This window comes from Ammospiza nelsoni, chromosome 1 (assembly GCF_027579445.1).
Source record: "Ammospiza nelsoni isolate bAmmNel1 chromosome 1, bAmmNel1.pri, whole genome shotgun sequence".
Taxonomy (NCBI): domain Eukaryota; kingdom Metazoa; phylum Chordata; class Aves; order Passeriformes; family Passerellidae; genus Ammospiza; species Ammospiza nelsoni.
Genome location: NC_080633.1, coordinates 69,963,281 through 69,986,222, shown reverse-complemented (window position 1 = coordinate 69,986,222; position 22,942 = coordinate 69,963,281). Strand labels below are relative to the sequence as shown.

The 22,942-nt window shown below is 35.9% G+C and overlaps 1 protein-coding gene across 1 annotated transcript in view; it reads left to right on the top strand.

Moving 5' to 3' along the window:
• The window catches only part of EXOC2 (exocyst complex component 2), a 125,478-nt gene that overhangs the window by 54,847 nt on the left and 47,689 nt on the right, over positions 1-22,942 (top strand). The window contains exons 12-16 of the mRNA XM_059478863.1: positions 11,408-11,533; positions 14,679-14,803; positions 18,139-18,207; positions 18,470-18,627; positions 21,638-21,759. Coding sequence (XP_059334846.1) covers positions 11,408-11,533; positions 14,679-14,803; positions 18,139-18,207; positions 18,470-18,627; positions 21,638-21,759 — 600 coding nt within the window. The remainder of the gene's footprint in view (positions 1-11,407; positions 11,534-14,678; positions 14,804-18,138; positions 18,208-18,469; positions 18,628-21,637; positions 21,760-22,942) is intronic.

Below are 22,942 nucleotides of genomic sequence, written 5' to 3'. Positions count from 1 at the left end.
AGCAGTTGGAGTTTTCTTTTTGCTTAATTTATAAGTTTTAAGCTCTTTACATGGCAAAAGCATTAAATTTCAATAATTTCTCCATGGTTTACTGTTCTCTTTAAGCATTTCTTTGAGGTCATATCAAGTTTGGATTGTTCTGTGAATCTGCTGGTTAGATTACTTTGTTACAAGATATTCTGTTAATATATGGATACCTGGGATATTAGGGCACAGTGGAATAATGCTTAATTCCTTGACATGTAGTGAATGATATTATGGAGTCCTCTTCTTCTTTGTGTGCAGTTTCAAAATTCAGATTGCACTGAATCTGCACAGACCTGGGAGCTGGACAAAAGGGATATTTAGGCAAAGTTAGTATTTAGACTGATATGAATACATAGTTATATTCTGTCTTTGACAACGTTGCTCCTCAAAAAAATGTTTAGGTATTGCTTGCAGGTGTTGCTGCAATTTAACTACAAATTAACAAGATCTATCACAATGTATAAGTATGAAAAGCCTTCCAGCAGGTGGAAGGCTGCTGGCCTGACATTTCTAGTAGTAAAATCTGAAAACTGGATTTTCAAATTAGGAAATAGAAGCAGTACTTTGTTTCTTAAGAAGTCTTACAGAGTTTGCTGCCAGTTCTGAAATGAATAGGCATATTGGAATCTGGCATCCCTTGGCTTACAGGTAACTCCCATGTTTAGTGTTAGTGCATGCATATCCCAAGCCAAATAAGGTTGTTTTTTTTTTCCTGAGAAACCACAACAGTTTTACTGAGTTGGAACTGCTGTAGAAATGTGCTGTAAATTTTCTGCAGAGCAGAACATTGTTGTTCTGCAACTCTCTGTTGCACACGTTGTGACATGAGATAAGGAGTTCACAGGATGCATCACTTGTGACAGCAATGTCAGTAAGTTTTAGCTTAAAAGTGTGCACAGACCATCGTTGTTCTGCTACACAGTGTGAAGTGCTGTGGAAGCAGCTGGAATGCCACACTGTTTTCCAGGCATCTTGATCAAAATTTACAATGTTTCCAAACCCCATCTTCTTTCCTTGTCAAAAGCCCTCATGAGGCACTGCCACCAGCCTCACAACATTAAGTTATCAGGAGCAAAACTCACTTGTGAAAACAGCCATGGTTAATAATTTGAAGCTTCTTTCTTCTTTCACTTAAAAAATTTTGTATGACCATTTTCCACTTTTTAGCAAGACACATGATGATACTTAATGCTTGATACTTTTGTTTTAGTAGTCTCTGTAATTCTGATATGCAGGCTCCAGTGAATGAGTGGAAAAAGTGTCAACATTCCTATATAAGTTTTGAAAAATCTCAACATGTTTGGTATTTTTCTTGCAACAAAACTGCTTTCCTCAGCCATCATGTCAGAGGGGCCATTATGATACAGCTCTGTTTGACTCACAGAAGAGGGAAGTTAAATTACTTGAAAGCAAGTGCAAGTATCAATAGTTAATATTTTGTGCATGTATGAAATAAATGCTAACAGCTCATTGAATGCCAATCATTTTTTTCCCAGCCTTCTATGTGGTGTTCCACTGGTAATAGTTTTTTGTACAGATTTTAAAATACTCAAGAATCAATCCTAGCTGATTTAATTTCTCACTTAGTATCTAGTAGGACAAAGGAAAGTCGCTGAGCATGATTTTAATTTTCCACAGATGTTTAATTTTGGCATGCACCAGGTAGGAGATAGAAAAAAGAGAATTTAGAAGGATTGGTTTTAACTGCCAAGTAGAACAATGCTGGTTGTGATCAGAGGCACGGCATGCATTTTAGTCTACTTTAATAGGTGTGTGCTTTTCAAACAAGGAAGGTGTGGAGATTTGCTCAATTTGGTTATGCAAGACTGTGGGATCTAATCAGCTCAAACAAGTTAGAAATGTTATTTATAGGTTTATAAATTCCCTAGGCCCTTTTTAAGATAAAATTATAATAAATTTTCAAGCATATAAGTCGTCCACTTAACACATGCTTCAAAAAAATATTTAGTTTTTTGTTTATCGAGCATTTGGGGGAAGAGATGGATCATAGGACTGGTATTCTTACGAAAAGAATAGGTTTCCATTGTTTCTAGCAAATGGCAGTTTTCATACTATGAATGCTGAAACAAACAGACAGCAATTACAGTTCTACCTTGGGCATACCAGCTATTTCTGGCTATTCTTACCTTCGTTCTTTTGCCAACTGAATCTGTGGGTTCAAACTGATTGAGTCAAAACTTTTCGGCATAGTAAACTTAAACCTCAGTAGCAGATTGTATCTATTTTTACATTTCTGTGAAATTTTTCACCTTTCAGCTGAGCTTTTGCCAAAGTATTTTGCTACTATTTTATTAGTTTTGAAAGGAGAACTGTGCTCTGAGTCATTACACATGACTTTTTCTACTTTAAATAGGTTTTGAATTAGACAAAGTGTCTGCTTTTCTTACCTGGATATGGCTGGGGTTTTTTAAACCATTAGACTTTCTGGACAGGATTTTTGCAGATGATTGTCAAACTGCAAATATTCTAAAAGATTTTACTTACTGGCCGTGATGTATTCAGGAAAGGAAGGCTTACACTGCAGTTATTTGTTAAACAAGCTAAAACACAATCCTAAGTAAATTCAAGAATTTATTCCAAATTTAGTCACTAGTACAAGTCAACACTGTATTATATGGGGCAAAATTGTTCCAGTTGTCTCCACACAACAGGAAGGCTGACCCATTAGTCATTACAACTGAAATAATTTCATTTTCTTATATAGAAATAGCATCTTCTCCTGTTGTCTGTAAGAGATTTTGCCGTATCCAGAACAATAATAATGGCAGTCGGGAAAAATCCCCAGTACTGACAAGAAGTCAGTCTAGTTTTCTACATCCTCTCTAGGGTCCTCACCTGATGATTGTGTTCTTGTTAATAACTTCCAAGGGTCTCCAAATTGAAGGACAGGAGTGAGCTAATTTAGATGCCAAGGTATTGCAATGTGCTATCAGAACTTTGTGTATTAAAGATATATTTAAATACATGTTTGTTTTAGGTTGATAATGAGGTATGTGTTTTTGATCTAAGTGTGCATCCTTCACTACTATCACAGATTTTTTTTTAAAAAAAACCTCTGAGCTTGTATATTACTAGAGATGAACTCCATTTTGTAAGAAATACTCAGCAATTGGAATTATGTCGTAGATGTGCAAAGTATCATTTAATATCATATCATGGTGCAGTTTCTGACGCAACCTGAAAGAAGAAACCGTGGTAAGTTTACATGACTATAATGATGCTGGAGTTCTTTCTCATATTTTATTTCAGGGGTCAGCAGAAATCCTGTGTGTTTCCAATACTGTCTGTTTCCAGTTAATCCAACTTGTGTTAATATTATTTCCAAAAACTGAGAGCATATCCAGCTGTGCTAAGCTTTGTCAAATAATTGGCATTGTGATTTAAATAGCTGACAACTGCCAACAGCAAATTGTTTAATTGAATCTTTTCTTTGATTTTAATAGACATTGATCATCTATTACAATTTGATCGTTAGTTAATTAGTTGCATTTATTTCAATGGGTGCAAGTAGGATGGGGAATTCTCTCAAGTCCTGTGTGTATGAAGTACTTCACAGCAGCATTTTGGAGTCTGTTATTTCCCTTGAGGAATAACTCTGTATGTGCATCGATGTAGTGTTTCCCCCCTCAGTCTAAACAACCCTGTTGGCTTGCTGATTAATCTTGTGTTATGTAGATTAATGTTTCATTATGTGCTAAAATATGACTGGTGTTACTCGCCCATCATTGCCTTTAGCCTATCTGTTTCTTGCTGTAGCAGACCTTCCTCATTTATGAGGCAAAAAAAATGCAGGCATGGGATATTTTTATTGTGAGAAACTGTTTGATTCCAAGCCCACATGTTTTAAGGAGTGAGTAGAAGTGCAGATAAGAGAGCAGATCACAGTCCCTCCTGTGCGGAAGTATAAGTAGCCAGGACAAAGAGACCAAACAGCATTGCCAAAAGCATAGTGAGGCAGTACAGGGGATGCCAGAATCATTAAGCTCCCATGCTCCTCTCTTTGTATTAAGGCATTCTCCTGCTTCTCTGATGGTCAGATTCTTTCATTAAAGGTGCAGCTGTAGATGTGGGACCCATGTGTAATTGGCTAGAGCTCTGGCTCTGCTTATGTAGTAGTGCTTCTAAATATATGGATTTATTGCATTAAATAGAAAACTTAAAATGCTATCTGCCTTACTCATGGAATAGGCAGTTGTGCTCCTTTGTTGTTTTTGAAACTTTTGTTATGGTTATGAAATTTTCCTAAAGCATGGATTAATTAGTGTTATCTATCTAGTCATATCCCACTGTTCTGTCCACTGGGAGGACTCTGAGTAGGTCAAGCCAGGTTGCTGCTGTTGTTTAGTATGTAGATATGTTAAGAAGATGCATGAGACAGAAAAGAAATGGAAAAAGAGTGTTTTTTCAAGCCATTAATATAAAGGTTACCATGGTAGAGCATATGCTCACCCAAAAATGTATTTATTAGATTTCTACTAAGAAACATTTGAATAGTAAACTGATTTGTGCTGGTATTTTATGCCTTGTATTGGCTAAAGCCCAAATTGCTGCTTTTGACATATGATCTTCTGATTTGTAGACGTCTAGGGACTTTCAGATCTGGTACCTGGATACTAAATGGTTTCCTTCAGTTAAGATTTTACGTATTTTTAAATTGCAACTATACTTGGAAATTTATTATTAAATCATAATTGTAGTTTTTCACTATGGTTTATGCTTCCCAGATTTGTTGGAGTGCAGGAAACATGGAGAACATAATGACATAAGATGACATGAAAATAAATGTAAATAAATGAGGTTTAGTTTAAAATTTTCCTGAGGCACTGGGCAGATAGCCAAAAGGAGTTAAGCAATGGGATTCTTAATGCAAGTATAAGGAAGAGAAGCTGTGGAGGTTAAGACTATTTTCTGTGTGGCCAGTGGTTATTTGCTTAGACTTTAATAGTGGCTTAGTAGGTTTCATGATCCTTTGAACTAAAATGGGTATGAACTGCCATCCAGTTATAATTAAACTGGCTGGGAAATCTTTAATTTCTTAACAGGTTGTTGCAAACTTTGTCAAGTCTCACTCCTACAAATTCTTATTAAAACCACTTTTTCCAATACCTTTGATGGTGATTTGAGTGATCTAAATCACTCATTTGTGATGCAAATCTTTGAGATTTCATGTAATATTATTGAAAATAAGCTACCTGTTAATAGCTAACCTGATTAGAAACTAAAGCTGTAAATGGAAACATTGACATGGTTGTAGTGTGATCTTCTTGCTGCCCTTTGATTTGCAAAATATATAATACACAACCCATTAAAGTTCCCAATGTAGAGCTAGCTCTCCGAACAGGAGTATGATACTACAGTGTCTAATAGTACAGTCTTTGTGATTTTTTTTTAATCATTATAATTTTTTTTAGTTCTTATTGCTGAAAAAAACCTATAATTTTTGCAACACTGAGTATGATGCTCAGCTCTCCAAATATTGTAAAAAATTCTGCAGGGTTTTTGTGTGCCAGAGTAACAGCAGCTGTACTTGGTGTGAAAGAGAGAAATGGATGTCTTGACCATGTTGCTCTTTTTTTCTGTGCCACACTGAGATTCTATTCACCTTGCAATGAATGATCCATCTTTGTTAGATCAGACAGGCCGGCAAGGCTTGTGTCAAAAGGGCCTTTTCAATTTGTTATCCTAGCAGCTGGTTCTCTTCCATTGCCTTTGCTTACTGTACATCTGGAAGAAGAATTCTTGCAGCTGGGAGCCATTTCATGTCTAAACCACATCCCCTGTCCATAGCAGAAATACCCTTTTGACAGCAGATGTCAAGCAAACCCTTAATGGGTTATTAATTAAAAAAAAAAAAAAGTGAGAATAAAAATTGATCAGTACAAAAATGGATAGCAGACTCATTTTCCTCCTTTACTACCTGTATTTGTAAGTTTCCTGTAATGTAGACATTTTAGTAGAACGCAGCATGTTCAGAAGTTCAGGGGGCATTCTTATTTTATGTGCTATTTTAATAATATTAAAGTACTATAAAGAGAGTAACTATTGGGATTAAGAAGCAACACAGGTAGCTTAAAACCAAAATTTTAAAGATTATTATGATTGAAGATAGAATTAAACTCTTCAGTGGCCAGAACTTTATCTTTGTGTCCACTCCAGTCTTCAGGACTTTTTCAGGAGGAAAAGTGAGTTTTTCCAGAAGTGCTGATGATCTTAATGTCTGCTGGAGATAGTAAAATGAAGTAATCTTTATTTATCTGCTGAACTTGAATGCTTGGCTCTTGTTTCCTAATTTTTTGGTCTGAAGGGCTGACAATAAGGAATATCCTTAGGCTGTGAAATACTTAGAACACCACTAGAATAGGCCCAGTTACCCTTTTTGTAGTAAACTGAAAAACAGTTTCATTATAAACACATTTACAGTAATGAAGACTAGCCTTAAGATTTTTAAAAGCATTCATTTCTAAATATCTCCCAAAACCAATTTTTTCTATCAATTTTAATCTTCCATGCTCATCTCTTTTCTAGAAAAACAACCCATTTTCTTCTTGATCACTATAAAATGTCAAGTGAGAAAGAAAAAGACCTTAAGAAAAAGAATAAAATTGCTATTCATCTGCTGACTAATAATAATAATAATAATAATAATAATAATAATAATAATAATAAATGTTATTCATCTGCTGAGCAGGTTAATTTTTCAGTAACTTCTGCTGCTTGCCTAATTTCTGGCCTAGCCAAATGGAAATTCTCACCGCGGTGTCCTTGAAAGGAATCTTATCCTGGTTGTGTCGGTGCGGGCTCCAGGCACTGTGTGTTTGGTCAACAAGCAACAGTGGGTGGTCAGGCTGTAGCACAGGACAAGGGCCCGCTGTGCACAGGAAAAAGTGTTCAAAGGTGTTTGAGGCTGGTGAGGAAGTCTGCCGCCCTTCAGAGAGCCTGGAGGCTGCAGATCAGCCTTCCTTGCTATTGTAGCCTGTGAGAAAATTCGCTGTAAGATACATAATGGGTAGGAAAATAGAGTAGCTGTGTTCACCTGGTTGCACATCTTGTCGGGTCTTTTTTTGGTTTTATTAATCTTGCTCATATACATCATGTATGTGTTGTATGTACATGTACATGTTGTATATGAGCAAGTCTGTGTAATGACTGCCATTTGGCTTAACATGGAAAATCTCACTTAAAAATTACTTAACCTAAGATTGGTCACTTGTTAACAATTTTCTTTGTCCCTGAAGGAAGTACTGGCACAATATTAATCCCCTGATCACCAGTATCTTTTGTAAAAATCTTTACTGGAAGTCATGTAATTGATGCACTGGGCTGACAGAATTGCAGAGTGTCTGAGGCTGGATTATCGAGGGAGGCAAGAGATCTGTGACTCCTCCAAGAAACCTCTGCCTGCCAGACCTCAGAGGGGGAAAAAAACCCAGGCAGCTGTGGAGCAATGGATATTGCAGAACAATTTTTACACTCAGTTTGGTAATAATTTAGGAATATGAAGGTAAAACAGCTTTTAAAATTTTAAATCATTGACTGGTTTGCATATCATTGAAAAATTTATTTTAGGCAAATTTCAGTTGTCTTTTTAATGGAGGTTGTAACACTGCTTGCCAAGAGCTTGCAGGTAACAATCCAAAAAATGGTGTCGAGGTTTGTACTGTACTGGTTGTTTGGTACTGTAGGAACCTATAGTATGATAAACCTTCAGTGCAGGTGGCTTTTGATTTACAGAGAGTTAGAGAAATAATATCAAAAAGAACTGTACTTTTACTGTGTTCTTTAGATTCTTATTTTGGTGAGATCTTACTGCACTAGAACAGAAGAGAAGTGAACAAAACCACTGAAATATTTTTATTTCACATAGCCTCTGAATGCGCACCTTCAAAATATCACCACACAAAAAGTTGGAACCCACTAAAATCCTTTAAAAAATAAAATTAAAGTAGTACTGAGATCCTTAAAACTTCATATTTGATCTTTACATGGTTATATAGTTGTAAATGTAATAAGCCATTAATTAAACTTGTGTTTCATCATAACTGCTGGGTAGAAGAAGATAATGTACTACTTTTTCTTTTCCTATGTTTCCTTGGTTAAATATACACTTGGCACTGGAGTCTCTCACAGATAATGCTCCATGTAGGTGCTGTATTTTGGAAAAAAGTACTTTGTAGCTTCAAAGATGCAGTGTATTTTTTAAAAGTAAGGATCTACAGAGAATACTTTTTCATGTTGTTTATACTTCTTGAAACCTGTTAGCACAGTAAAAAGTTAATTTCTCAAAACTTTGCATTGTTGCTGTCCTACATTCAGGATCTAGGAATGTAAAAATAGTACACAAATCAAATACTGAGTGGGCAGTAAATTAGTATTTGGTTAGTTTATTTAGGTTTATAAATATTATTGTCTGCAGTCCATACTACTATTAATTCATTGTATTGCATTATGCTGCTAAATTTAAGCTGCTGGCTCCAGAGAGGGAATGACTTGGGATAGAAGAAAAATTGTTTGTAAGTTAGCTCTCACTGTTTTTTACAAGATTTATGTGTTAGTGTGCAGTCTTCATGCGCTATCTTCTGGTAGGGTGAGAGCAAGATCAGCTTTGCTAATGTAGTCCAGATGTTTATTAGTCCTGAGGGTATATGTGCTGTTGTAGTTCCCTGCTGCTGTGTTATACTTGCTTGTAATGCTAGACAACCAATAAAGAAATTAGTTCATGTTAAACTTTCTTTTCCTGGTATGCCAGCAAACTGATGATGTGGTTTTTCTGGTGGAACAAGAGAGTATTCTTTACATGTTTTCTGTTACATGGTGAATATATAAACCATTCAGGCTGCATGGGCTTAGTGCATCAGCAGCAATACAGTTACCTCAAGCAAGTGGTTTTAATTGAGCTAATTCACATTAAGGTGTTTTAGTGAGTGTCTGTTTTTCTTAATTCTGAGGTTTAATTGGCACTGTCATATTTAGAGACCATCTGTTTACAAGGCATTCTTTATATTAACATGCTGTCTGAAATCTGAGAACTTAAATTGTATGCAGAGAGATCAGAGGAATTTTTTGTTGTATTTTTTGTGAAAATAATGCTGCTACACTCTTGCCAGTGGGTTTTTTTTTTTAATAAAATATGTTTTAAATAGCAATGCCTGTTACAATTTTGATTTAGCCTTCTTGACATACTTTCTTTTTTTTTCCAAATAAAATGCAAATATGTTCAATCTCACTCAAATGTTCCTGAAATCAAGGAATTGTGTGAGACACTTAAATTTTTTCAGGGTCTTCTACAATTTTCTTTTCATTCAGTATAGAATTCCTGTAAGATAATGAATTTTTATATTTATTTTTTTAAATCTGAAGAGGAATTAATTTGTTTTGGTTTTACTTAATTCTATAAGATGGCTGGGTTGTTTCCCTGGATGCTGATTACTGCAAAGCTTTGGTTTTTTGCTTTTTCATTATTGTGCATTTTTAATTCTTTCAAAAGGGAAAATCTTTCCACAAATTCTTGTTCAAACTCTTGAACAAGATCTACATACTGTAGAACATACTGTAGATCTTGTCTGTGCTGATGGTGGATAATCCACCTAAATCACTGCAGCAGATTCTGTGTTGCTGAAAACTCATCAGTTTTAAAGCTGATAAAGATGAGCTGCATTTAATAAGTGGTGTAGGAGTTATGCAGTGAACAGAATCATAGCACAGCCTGCAGACAGGGAGGCTGAGTCCACTGAGAGTGTAAATAGAGTGTGTCAATCACAATTGTGAGTGATGTAGCACATTGGGTCTATTTACTTATGTGTCTTATACTATGAACTTTAAGATGATGAGTGGAAGAACTGACAGTTATTTTGGTAATGATAATGCTGCTGTGAAAGGCCATAGGAAATTTCTTTAAAAGCCTTTAAAGAATTATAAGAGAAAGAACTTCTTTCAAAATGAACTAAAACCCAATACTGTCACCTATTGGAAGTTTGTGATAAGTTTCACAATACTTTATATTGCTCTTTAAGCCCCAGCTGTTAAAAGGATTAGGTGTATCTTTTCTGCCATGCTGCTCTGACACTAAAATAAATGTGCTTTGAATAGTTTTTGCTTTGTGTTACTCCTGAATCTGAGTATTTCAGTGTTACAGCTGGTGGTCATCCTCTGTGACCTTGTTGTTATTTTAAGTGAATATAGGTATCAATGGAAAAGAGCAACATTATAAACTCAGATGCTGAGATTCTCACTACAAAATTCAGGATTAATTACCAGGGACAGTTTCATCTCAGTATAAGAAAATAATTTTTTGCCTTGAGAACAATCAATCACTGAAGTAAGCTCCCCAGTGACATTGTAAAGCTGCCATCACTGGAGGTTTTCAACAGTGAACTGGACAGAGTGCTAGATAATCTCACCATGGCCCCCTTTCCCATGAAAGGTCGGACTAAATGGTCTTCTGAGACCTGGGATGTTCTATTCTGGGAATTTTGATTGATTTTAAGTTTAATTGTTACAGCTCAGTTGAGCAATGCTGAAGTAGTTTTTAATGACTACTTTCAGAAATGACTCTATAAGGCGAAATGCATAAAGCAGCAATTTAGACTTTTAAAAAGTTATTGGCAGTGTCACAGTACATTTAAAAATTATCATAATCCTCTTATTTTTCTTATATGACTGTTTTTCAAAATGCATGTTGGACTCCAAGTATCCTCCTCCATCAGATAAGATCTTAACTTAGACTTGTGAATAGGGACCTACATGTGGACAGGCACCCAAAGTAAAAAAAAAAAAAAGTTTGATACACTGGAAAATATTTTGTGGGTTTGTAGTTATGTATGAATAAGAACATTTACAAAGGAAACGTGCCATTAGTTCCTCTGATTCCTGATGGATGGATTCTCTCTACCTGAACTTCATAGAGGCAAAACAGCTAAGTAATAGTTGAATATTCTGTCTTTAACTGCTTCAGCTAGACACAAAAGAAACTTTTGCTGTTGAAAAGTGTGTTTAGGACATACACCAGAAAAAAAGCATAGGCAATGTCATTAATGGCATAAATACATTTTTATCCATGGCTTTCAAGCAACTTGTTAATTTACCTGTTAGTTGTAGGGCATTAATTATAAACAGAGAAAGATACAATTCAAAGAATGGCATTTTCCCCATGGTACTTGTGGTTTTGGCTTTGCTACAGGAGTCAGTAGTGGTGGTATTGAATAGCACTGATACAGATGAACTGAGAGTCTAAATAAAGAATGTTTTTGGAAGATAACATTTGTATCACTGAATTAAATTAGAATTCCACATGCAGCATGCACATTCATGTCAGCTGATGTGCAAAATTATCCTAACTTTCGGGTTTTTCCCCTCTCCCCAGGCAGTGCATTGCTCCACAGCCCCATGCTGGACCTGGACAGTGATGTGCGTCCGTCGCCCATCGGCCATCTCGGTCAAACTGCATCACTGAAAAGGGGCAGCAGCTTTCAGTCTGGCCGTGATGATGGTAGGCATCTGTTCTATTTGAAAAAAAAAAAGCTGCAGATCCCACTGTCCACTCTGGTGTAGTCAAAAAGCCCAAACAAAAACCCACATACTGTGTGTTTGTTTTGAATTGTCACAAAATACAATTCTTTCTTCTTATACACCATTGTTGCTTACTGAAGAAGTCCTCCATGTTTTCTGCAAGCAAAGAGCAGTTCATAAAATTCAAGTTCAAGGTTTGCTTCTTAGAATGTAGCTAAAGTAGTAAAAGTATTTTTTTCTACAAGACCAGATCTTTTCTCCTGCATGCATGGCCACCTACTACCTACTACATTTTGCTTGTTATACCTTTTGTGTGTGTTTGCTGAGATGGTTGGTTGTCTTTGCAATTGCACCTTCTGTGTCTTCACATATCTGGCTCTCTGATTCTTTAAACCCAAAAAGGGAAACAAAATGTTTGACTAAGCTCAAGCAGTCTGTCTCTCCACAACCTGCTGAGGCCTTCTGTGTTTTGTCATCAATACCCTTGTCCAAACAACTTCTTCTCAGGAATCTTTCAGTGATGACATCACAGGAGACAGAAAAAAAAGCTTTTCACAGAATAGATCATTCCTTACTGAAATAGCTGTCTTACCCTTGTCATTTCTCAGCCTAAAGCCTTGCATGGAGGTGATTAACAAGTGTTACAAAGCAAAACACTAAATTGCTGGTTGTTTTTGAATGCCATCCACTAACAATATGAATACCACACTTAATGTAGCAAGCAACACCCAAAATCCAGTTTATTTTTAAGTTGTTTGAATTCTTTTGCATGAGCAGGGACTAAATTGCATATATAACTGACAATTCCACTTCAGTTATTTTACTTTTAAAGTCTTAGTTATAGATCTGTTACCTTTTACAAACTGAAAAAGGTAAAATTTCAGTAAGTTTTGCATATTCTGTAGACACCCATTTATACCAAGATTCAAAGGAAAGCTGGAGAATTGGAGCACTTTAATAATCCATCCCAATAATAGGTGCCTCTGACTTGAGTTCCTTGGTGCTTAGATGCACATGACCACCCATAACTCTGCCATCCTTGTTCTTTTCTGAGTGGAGAGACAAAGCAAACCTACAATTTAGGATGCCTGTGCAAGAGCTCCCATTCCAAATGTGCTGTGTTCTGTCTTCAGTTTGTTTGTGGATCTTTTTAGTCTTTGGTGAAATTAGGGAATGGCATCTCTGGGCTTTTTTTATGATTTGGTGTGTTTAGAGCTTTTTTTTCTCCAATGTGTTTGACAGTGATTGTCCAAGATATTGATTAAATAAATTAGTATGAATTCAAAACTGCAGTGTTCAAGTAACATTCAGCTCTTGCTTGAGCATATGTTCATGAGAATATGTAAACAATAGGCAATAGCTCTGGTTTCCTCTTTAGAATGGTATAGCAGAGATTATAAAATCAATGGAATAAGATACAGATTGGAGCTTTCTCTTGTAACAAAGTAAAAATATCCTGAATTTATGGCCATAAGCTTTTGATATGATGTGCAGTAGCTTATTCAAAGAGGTATCTGCTGTCTGCAGGCTTGGGACTAAGCCTGAAATATTCTTCCTTGAGGGGAAAATAATTTCAGAGATGAAGTAAATCTTGCCAGTATGTTGCCAGTTACCAATAGACATCCCTGGTTATAACCTTGGATTGGTACTGGAGCTTTTGGCAAAGATGAAGTGGTTTCTCAAAAGAACTGAATTTTTTTCATTAGAAGTTGGGGTCTGTAGAAGTTCCAGAGCCTCTGCTGCTATAGCTCTGTTGGCACAGCTTCCTGGCATTGTCACAGCTTGTTAATGAAACTTTTTCTGCCACTGAGTCTAGACCAGTTCTCTGGCAGTCATAACCAAGCTGGTGAAAGTATCTTATCTGTCTCCACACTAGGAGCTTTTCTAGTAAAGCTTTGATGTTTCCATGCCTCCTAAAGAGGTATATCACTCTCAGCATAGTTGCACTTGAGTTATGTCAGACCCTCTTTCCAAATATTGGACTTCCATTATGATTTTATTTTCAAATACTAATTCAAAATGCCTGAACTTTTTGGCCATAAGAAGAAATGGGTAGGGCAGATGTTCTATTCTCCAGTAAAGAAGTGGAGCAATACATGATCCACACCTCAAGAAATGGAAGCTGCTGAAGGCAAGCTGTACTTCAAGGAGATTCAAGACTGTCTACCAACACAATGAAACAGTGAGGCTCTGGTGAAGCCTACTAGTATGTAATGTGCTATTAGGCAGCTATTTTTGCCTAACCCATGAATTCCTGCTGTGTGTGGACAACATTCTGTAGCAAAGTAGATATAAAAAGTGCTATTCCATGCAACATTTTTCTGCATTTCCACAGTGTTACATAGGCTGATATCATGTATTAAATGTATTATTTGTACAAGACCTAAGTTTATATATAAAAAAAACCACCACATCAACAAACATGTCATTTTGAAGTGTTTTGGGGGCTTTGGTGATTTGTTTTGGGGTTTTTCAAAAAATATATGATTTCTTTGTCCATGTGTTCCAAAGCAGACTGTAGTTCCTGAATTGAAATACAAGTCTCTTATCACTGTTGTGCTGATACCCTGTTTTGTTAAACCACTGTAATCATGATGGTTTCAACGGAGAACATAGATGGTTATAGAAGAGTATTTCACAGTTTCCTTTATTTTCTGTGTTAATGACTACATCTGCCTCTGTTCAGCTTTCTCTTTACCCCTTTTCACCCATTGCAGAGGAAACTGAAAAAAGTAATCTGTTACCAAGATTTCATTTGAAACTTTTGTAATACTTGGTTACTTTCACGTTACCTTACATTTTAAAGTAGTTTGAAGACAGAAGACTGTCTGAATGGATTTTTAGGTGGGTTTTCTTAGATACTCCCACAAGGGGAGCTATTCTGTAGATACTGTCATAGTGCTGGCACCTTGTAAGCATACAAGAGGAGAAGAAAGAGCCTGTATGTGTACAGATTGTGTACACATATTTGGACTAGGGTTTAAATTATTTTATTTTTACCCGAAAGGATTTATATGTACTGTATAGTCACTTGTGAAATACAGTGGAGCAGAAAGCTAGTAGTGCATTCTTGTTATTTTTTAAAATGTTAATGTTGCTTTTTCCATCCCCTCTCTCCATTTTAGCTTGGCGATACAAAGCTCCTCAGCAAGTTGTATTTGTTGAAAAGTTGACAAAACTTGTTGTAAGTCAGCTGCCCAACTTCTGGAAGCTCTGGGTTTCCTATGTGAATGGAAGTTTATTCAGTGAGGTATGGATTCTTCTATATAAAGGACTTAAAAGTAACAAAGGTCTGTAATAATTATATTTGAAATATTTCACTGGTAGAAGTAATGACTTATTTTAGTAAGAGATTTTTCTTTTTAAAAGAACGTAAGCATACAGTGGAATTACCTTAAATTCAGACAGTGGGTATTGTGTGTGGCTGTGTCTGTGTTCCAGTTGCTGGACTCAATAATATCTGAGTACTTTCACCTCTTACTCATAGCTGGCCCTTCACTGGTGATCTGAAGAATTAACACATTGCATGAAAGGTAGAGATATGTAAAAAGCAGAGTCATACAGAAAAAATATTGCTTCCTTTCTTTGGAAAAGGAGTACTCATTTCTTGAGTTATAAGTATTTGGAAATGAGGTTAGGTTCAAGATCAGAGATGCATAATAACCAAGGCACTTAGCAAAATTCACAGACACATTATAGGGAGTCTAGTCTGGAAGATTAGTCAGCTGCAACTACCTGTGCTAGTACTCATTCTTGCTCAGATGATCTGATTTTTCCTAATCATCCTGATTTGGAAGGGGAAATGCAAAAGTGAGGATTTATGACACCTGCTCTTTTTATATGCACACTCCTAACAGATTTTGAAAGGATATCTCTCAAAATTAATTTTTTATAAATTAATTAATTTGTTGTATACTGTGTTCTGCTGTGTTTAAATTCTGAAGTCATCATGTCTATCTACTATTCTTTGCAGCTTTAGTACGAAAAACAAAAGCCTTTGAGAAAGAACATTTGGAAGCTTTTGTTCTTATTTTCCAAAGAATTAATTTTTCTATGTATTGCTGCTGTTTATAAATCAATATACTATTCTCATATGATGATACTAATAGATACTATAGCCCTTTACATGTTGAACACAATGTACAGAGCATTATAGCTTCAGTGACATAGATGCTAGGTGTGATCCTCATTTTACATTATAAAAATCAAAAGAAAGATATGACATTTACATCTAATGTTCAGTGAAGGAAGTAAAACCAAGAATAAACCTTAGTACTGTTGAGTTTCACAAAAATAATTTATTTCATAAGGGAAATGACAACCTTTCTTTTTGACACCAGTACTATTGAAAATTAAACTTTACTAATTCACCTGTTAAGTTTACTGTGATTTTTTTTCCCTGTGCACAATGAAATAGAAAGCAGTTTCTAGAGAAATGAAGACTTGAACTGTAAACAAGGTTAATAAGTCCTGCTCATGAACATGACTGCAAGTGGAAAATGTAGTGATCTTCTGTCTTGCCTGAACAAAACATTGTTTCAATGTATTAAAAAAACCAGAAGAGGTAGTTTTGTTGGTCTGTAAGGTACATATGTTCTTCTATGTCTGGGCCTAATTCTGAACTTCTGAGAAATGAATCCCCATACATTTGATTTCTTCCACTCCTTTGATCCTTACAGAAGCCCCACAAGTTCTTGGGGAGATAGGAAGGAATCCATTCCTCCTGTGTGCTCTGCATGCCACAGTCAATTGAGGATGAATGCAAGGAGGGGGTGGCATAAGCTGGAAGACTTGTAGAGCACCTAAGAGTATCTGTCATCACAGTGCATCCAAGACTGAAAGTTTGTGTTTTGCTGTCAGTACAGAAACAGTACAAATTTTAGTTGTCCACGAAGAAAATTCTTTTACCATGTTGCATGGTATATATCATCATTCAGGAAGCAAGGCAATTGCTACATTTTTTTAAGAAACATCCTATAGAAAATTGTATACAGGGTTATTTCAGTTAGCTTATTTAAGTCTTCAAGACATTTAAAAAATGTAGAAAGAAAATCTCCACATATGCATTTCAAGATGTATTTTATGTTGTTTAGTGTGTAGGGTTTTGGCAGGGATGGGGTTCTTTTTAGCTCTGAAAGATTAGCTGCATGCCTTAAAATATGGTCAGTTAAGATGTGTGTGGTATTTCAACAGTTTGAAAAGTTGTGTTCTTTGAATCACTCTAGGTGAAGTCACAAATGTGAATAGTAACCGTCGATCTTACCACAAGATAGTTTTGGTCTGTCTGTGCAGGAAAGGTTTAAGACTGGTCTTCAGTAAAACCACTGAAAAAAAAATTGTATCAAGGATCTATGAATTTCTCTTGTTTAATCCAGCTGTAAACCAGTGTGAATTTAAAGTTGCTATCTGAAGTTTCAAGGAATACAACTTAATTTCTTGTTAATGCTTTAGAAGAGGGAAGTAGGAGTTAAATACAGCAATAATTTGAAGGTTGTTCTCCTTGTCTGAAATGGCATAGTTCAGAGCTTTAACATACAAGAGTTTAATAGCTATGTATTTTCCAAAACTGTTAAGCAGTTTGATTTTTCTCTAATTTTTGCTCACTTTTAATTATTTATTGTATTTTAAAAAATCTTAAATGCTTTAACTAAAGAAGGATTTTGAAAAATACAGCATTTGAAATTAATCATTTGCAAGTAAAGTGATTGTCTTTGAGGACACTTCTATCATGTTATTGCACTCCTTGTCCAGTAGATGTTGCTGTACAAACATAAAATAGGAGATTTTCTAAGTATAAAATTCGACATCTGCGCTTCGCCTAGGATTTGAAATAACTTTTTCAATGTCATTTACTGAGATCTCAGTACTCTTCACAGAAGGGTAGAACTACAAACAGGAAGACTATTAGTCAAATCATGTTTTTCTTCAACTGTAACTGTCTCATGCAAAGTGTACTCATGTTCCGCTGTTTTCAAAGAAGTGACAATAAAGGTGCTGCTTATTTTGCAGTCTCTTTTCCAATTAGTTGAATTCTATTAGTTAATTAGTTGAGCATTAGTCAATTAGTTGAGCATTGTTACAAAATACAGCTCCTAAACTAAACAAAAACCCTGCAGCACTCCCTCTCACATCATACATTTCCAAATTGCCTTCATTCCAAAATTTGTCTCCCACTTCACATTGATGTTTTTCTCTGGTCAGGTTCCATACTAAAAAAATACAGTTTCTTCATGTAAACTTGATGCAAAAATTGACTGTATATGTTTTAGATCTCACTAACACTGCAGTGAGAAAACTTTAACCTCAGGAAGTTTGTACTGCTTGAGCTACTCTTATGCTTGTCTCTGACTTTGTCTTAAGCACACATTTTTCCTCAGAGTTAAACATAAGAGTACTTATCTACAGTAAATTGAGTTTGTTGAGGTATATATAGTCTTTGCTTACTGAAATGCCCTGAGTTGATTTTTATAATTACATCATAAGCTTACCAGTTTTCACTTCTTCACTTTGAAACCCCCTTTTTCAGAATTATTTTAACAGTGGTTATAAGATACTTACACTTTTCAATTTTCTCATTTTCACAAGACTGCTGAAAAATCTGGCCAAATGGAAAGATCAAAGAAAAATGCTAGGCAAAGACAAAATGATTTCAAGGTAAGTAGTTGGGGGAGATGTGGTGGGGAGAACCCTAATTTCTCTCATTTGTCCTTCATGGTAAGATACGTTAGTGTCACCTTGAAAAATAAGATTTCCTAAATAATTTGTGTACCCTCATACCTCCTTTTCCTCCCTTCTCTACCATATGGAGCCCCTGTAAATCCAACATTTCTACCTCTGTTATATAGCAGGTACATGGCTGCTTAAGCATCTTGGTAGAGATTTTTCCTTGATTTTTCTTCCCCTTCTTCTGATGCAGAAAATGATTCAGGAAGTTATGCACTCTCTGGTAAAACTTATACGTGGAGCCTTGCTTCCATTCAGCCTCAGAGAAGGAGAATTAAGACAGTATGGTGGCTGGGAGATGAAATCTGAACTTTCTGGCCAGTGGCTAACACATGTTATCCAGACCGTAAGGTAAATGCATCTCTGGACCCATAAAATCATTCTATTAATGGAATATATGTGCTTTAAGACAAAATGTTTTGTTCATTGTGTTAAATACCCTGAATTTTGAGAATGTTAACATTTTCAAAAGTAGGATTGCAAAAAAAATGGCTTATGTCAGATTTAGGATTCTATGTGCAAGTGTAATTATCAATGTCTCATGGTACAGTCTTATTACATAATAATATATTCATTTTTTTCCCATAGCATCTTATGGAAAAGTTTAAACAAAATATTTGCCTGGCACAGCATAGAGCGTAGGCACTCAGTGAATGAAACACAATTTCATTCTTTAGGGTATAAAGCAATTATTTGCTGCATTTGCTACACATCTTCCTATCTTTGCCAAGATGGGTGAAAATATCACGTTTTTCACTGTAGTTATTCTTAGATCACAATTTACCATTACAGTTGTTTAATGGAAGGTGATATTCCTGCTTATAATGTCATTCAGCTTATATTTTTTTATAAAATCAATTATGTACATTTCATTAATTGCAAAATGACTCAGTAATATACAAAAATTTCTGTGGGGCCTACAAGAATTGTCATTACTTTTTGAAAAGTAACTACTACTTTTGAGTAAGACCTGGGTATGATACTGTACTTTTTATCTTGAATTTTCAAAGCAGGTAACAGCACAGATGAAGAAAAGAAAGGGGTATAATCATGTATAGATATTCTTAGTGCAGATGGGGTGATACCCACCTGTTGTCAAGTCTGTTTGACACTTTCTGTCACTCTGTTGTCACTTGAATTATCTGCACTGTAACCACATAGAAAAATATTTCCATCTGAAGTTTGTTATTCTGGCTGAGTTTTATGGAATGCTTTCAATTTAAGAAGGAACTGACTTGATGAAAAGATATAAAGAGAAGCAAGCAATGAGTTTCCCTCAAATTATAAAATTCTAGACTTTAGCACTTGCATGTCTGTAATACTGGCTTGGAAGTGTAAGCAATGGTTCTCTAAAGGTTAGCTGTGCTCCTGCCATCTGAGATAAGATCCTGGCTGAGGCTACAGACTATGAAGACATTTTTTTTCAGAGAATCTCCTTTTGCTTTCCGGGCACTACCCTTGTAATGAACAACTGAATTGAGAGCTGGGGAAATCCTCTCTCCCTCCTACTCCTTTCCCCACCTTGTTTACTTAGTGATGGCACTTGAGCAAAGTGGGCTAGACTTTACTTCAAAGTGATCAAAAGTAGAGAATAAAAGGGGTATCTGGAGAAGAGGAATGGAACATGTCATTGAGTATTGATCAGTTGTGACCAGGTCAGAAGCTTGTGCAAGTGCTGCAAGTAGGTTAATTTTCTAGCCCCCACACTTAGACAGTCTGCGAAATTCTTGTGACTCACTAGTGATGAAGGTGGGCTGTTCCCAAGAGGAATCTACACATTGCCTAAGACCTTTATTTGTTGCAAAGTTATATAATAGCCTAAGCCTTATTTTCACAGTTCCTAACTAAAAGTCATTGTGAAGCACATGATAGAATTTTATTCTTTTCTGTCGTCTCACAAATGATTTACTGTTTTCTGCTTGTATTTAAGAGTGATAGAACTCACAGCATTAGATAACAAGGAGTTGTCATTACATCTGTGTGATCTTAATTTTTCTGCTCCTTTTTATGTCTCCCACAGCTGATATCACACATACATATTTGTGTGTATCACACAGTTGGTAGCACAGTCTTTATCTTGTACCTCATCCTCTCATTGCCCAGTATGAATAGGTGCCAGAGAATAAGTTAGAGCTATGCAATCAAGGGAGCCATTGCTGATAAGATTTTTGTCTTACTATAAAGGTATAAAATGTATGTATTTGGTAGGGTGTATTATAAGAGAAAAAATATGATCTTAGGGATGTGACAGCTGTGTGCTCAGTGGAATCAACTCTAAAGTACAGGGCTTCTGTGTAGACTAAAGTAACTTAAATTTCTCACAGATAGGTATTTTCATTCTTTCCTGGCTGGTTGAGATAGTACAGATTTTTCTAATCTACTAATTCAGTAGTTGTGCTGAGTGGAGAGCAGCCTCATTAATGCCGGGAGTTTGGTGGTTTGTGCCCAATACCAGGGGCATGGAACTGGAGCCTACAGATGGATGATTGGAAATGTTCCACCTGTTTGCTTTGTGCCTTCCTATTCCTCCACTTTGGCACTTCCTATTACCTGTACTTTGCTCAGTATTAGCAGCAGGGGAGATGGCAGTCACTGCCTTTGAATTGTCCTTGCTTACATATCCAAGAGTTGGATAAAAGTAGTGAACAACCCTCTGTGTCCCTGAATGCAGCTTCAGCTTTTTAGTTGAAAGCTGAAATGCCAATTCTTGCAAGTAGCTGCTGTGTTACTCTTTCTAAAGGAAAAAACCCAGGAATTAATGTCTCAATGTCTCCATCCTCACCTATAGTACCAGTGTTTTGTGCCTGGTGAGAGTTGGAAGCAAAACAGTGAATTAATTTACTCTGCCCATGGTGCAGTATCTGTATTTTGGCTCCTTGAATATGCATATTCTTAGCAATCTGATGCACAGCCACATCACCATTCCTGGCAGCTTAATTGTGGTTACTGTTTTCATGCAAGTAAAAACAAAATCTCAGAAACCCAGTTGTGGATCTCATATTTGACCTAGGCATTCATCTAAAGCAAAAAAAAAAACATTGCTTCTTCTCCAAAAGGATTATTCTTGGATCATAGGACAGGAGATCAAGCAGAGAAGTGTAAAAAGATGGTAGAAAAAAGATGGCATGCTGCTGTGATGGCATTATTGTCATCTTAGAGAAAAATAAATCTGCATTTACAATCTTGTTATTTAAATAAATAATTAATCTTCTCAGAGTGGGATAATTCGTTTTCAAAGATACACTGAGAATGGAGCTGTTGTATTTATATATGCAGAAAATGTCTGCAAAATTCAATGTAGTCATATCAGCTTAAAAACCCTTCAGATTTACACTTCCACCTAACTTCATTTCTTTTCTAGGCTTAGTTCTGAGTCTCTTACTGCACTTGAGATACCCAATGACATGCTTCAAATCATCCAGGATCTTATTCTGGACCTTCGTGTACGTTGCATTATCGTGACCTTACAGCACACATCTGAAGGTAATGAAAGGCTGCAGGTGCCCTTGCTCACTGTCATTCTTTGTGCCCCTAGTGAGGCCAAACCATGATCTGACAGATAACTGTGTTTGTTACAGATGTTGTAGTGGCAGTGCACTCATCTCATTCTGTGGTCTCTCGCAAGGGTTACTCAGATACCTGATTTTTCTGCCAGAAATAAGTAATGAGTATTTTCTTCCCTCAGTCTAATAAATAAAGTAGGTTAGACTTGTTTCTTTTGGGTTGAGACAGTTCTACAATGCAAATTATTTATTTCACGATGCAGCTTTTCCATGTTGGAAATAAAATTTATTTTCTTTCTTGAGAATTCTTCTAACATGAAGAATTAAATAAGCAGTGTCTCATCCCCAAGGACAAAAAAAAAAGCCCAAACAAACAATCCACAGCCCTTTATATTAGTTGTGGGGTTTCCAGGCCTTTTTACTAACATTGTAATCCCCAGGTTTCCTGCTGTGTACACAACTTTTGCCATAAATATCTGGATTGTGAAAGCCAGTAACACATTTTCTAGATCTAGTATGACTCTATACCATCAGAGGCCATTCTTCTTGCTGTCTTGTATTCAACTCTGAAACTTAAATTTCAATTAAGTAGATCTCCAAGAAATAAATGTCTCTCCTAAAATTGGGGCAGATTGATCTACTAATTCTCTTAGCAGGGCCAAGGATTTTTTTCCAAAAGACTATTTACCCTTGATGTTAAAAAAAATTATGGCTTTTTAATATTACAATTTAGTCACTTTTAATCTTTGGCATATGATTCTATGTAGGCTTAGAGTTTTACTCTAGTCTTAAGTATGCCAAGCATAGGTGGTTATATCAAGCAAGTTTTTAAACTTTTGGTGACAACAAATCATTAGTTATCTATGGTTTATTTGTTACAGTATTGATACGAATTGCGTTCTTGGCTCTTGTTTTATTAAATCCCATTCCACAATTAACTTTTTATTTTCTGCATTAATATCAAGCGAGCTGGCTGAACAAGTTTATACATTGTCTTGTCTCCTTAAAACTCTGTAAAGTACTATCACTATTTCAGGTTTCACATAAAGTATGAGAAAGTCTCTTTTGCTTTTCAGCCCTTAGCACAATTGAGTTCAATTATTTTTTCTTAATGGTGTAAGAGATTTTTTTCCTTTTAATTGTGATATGAGGATGATCTTATT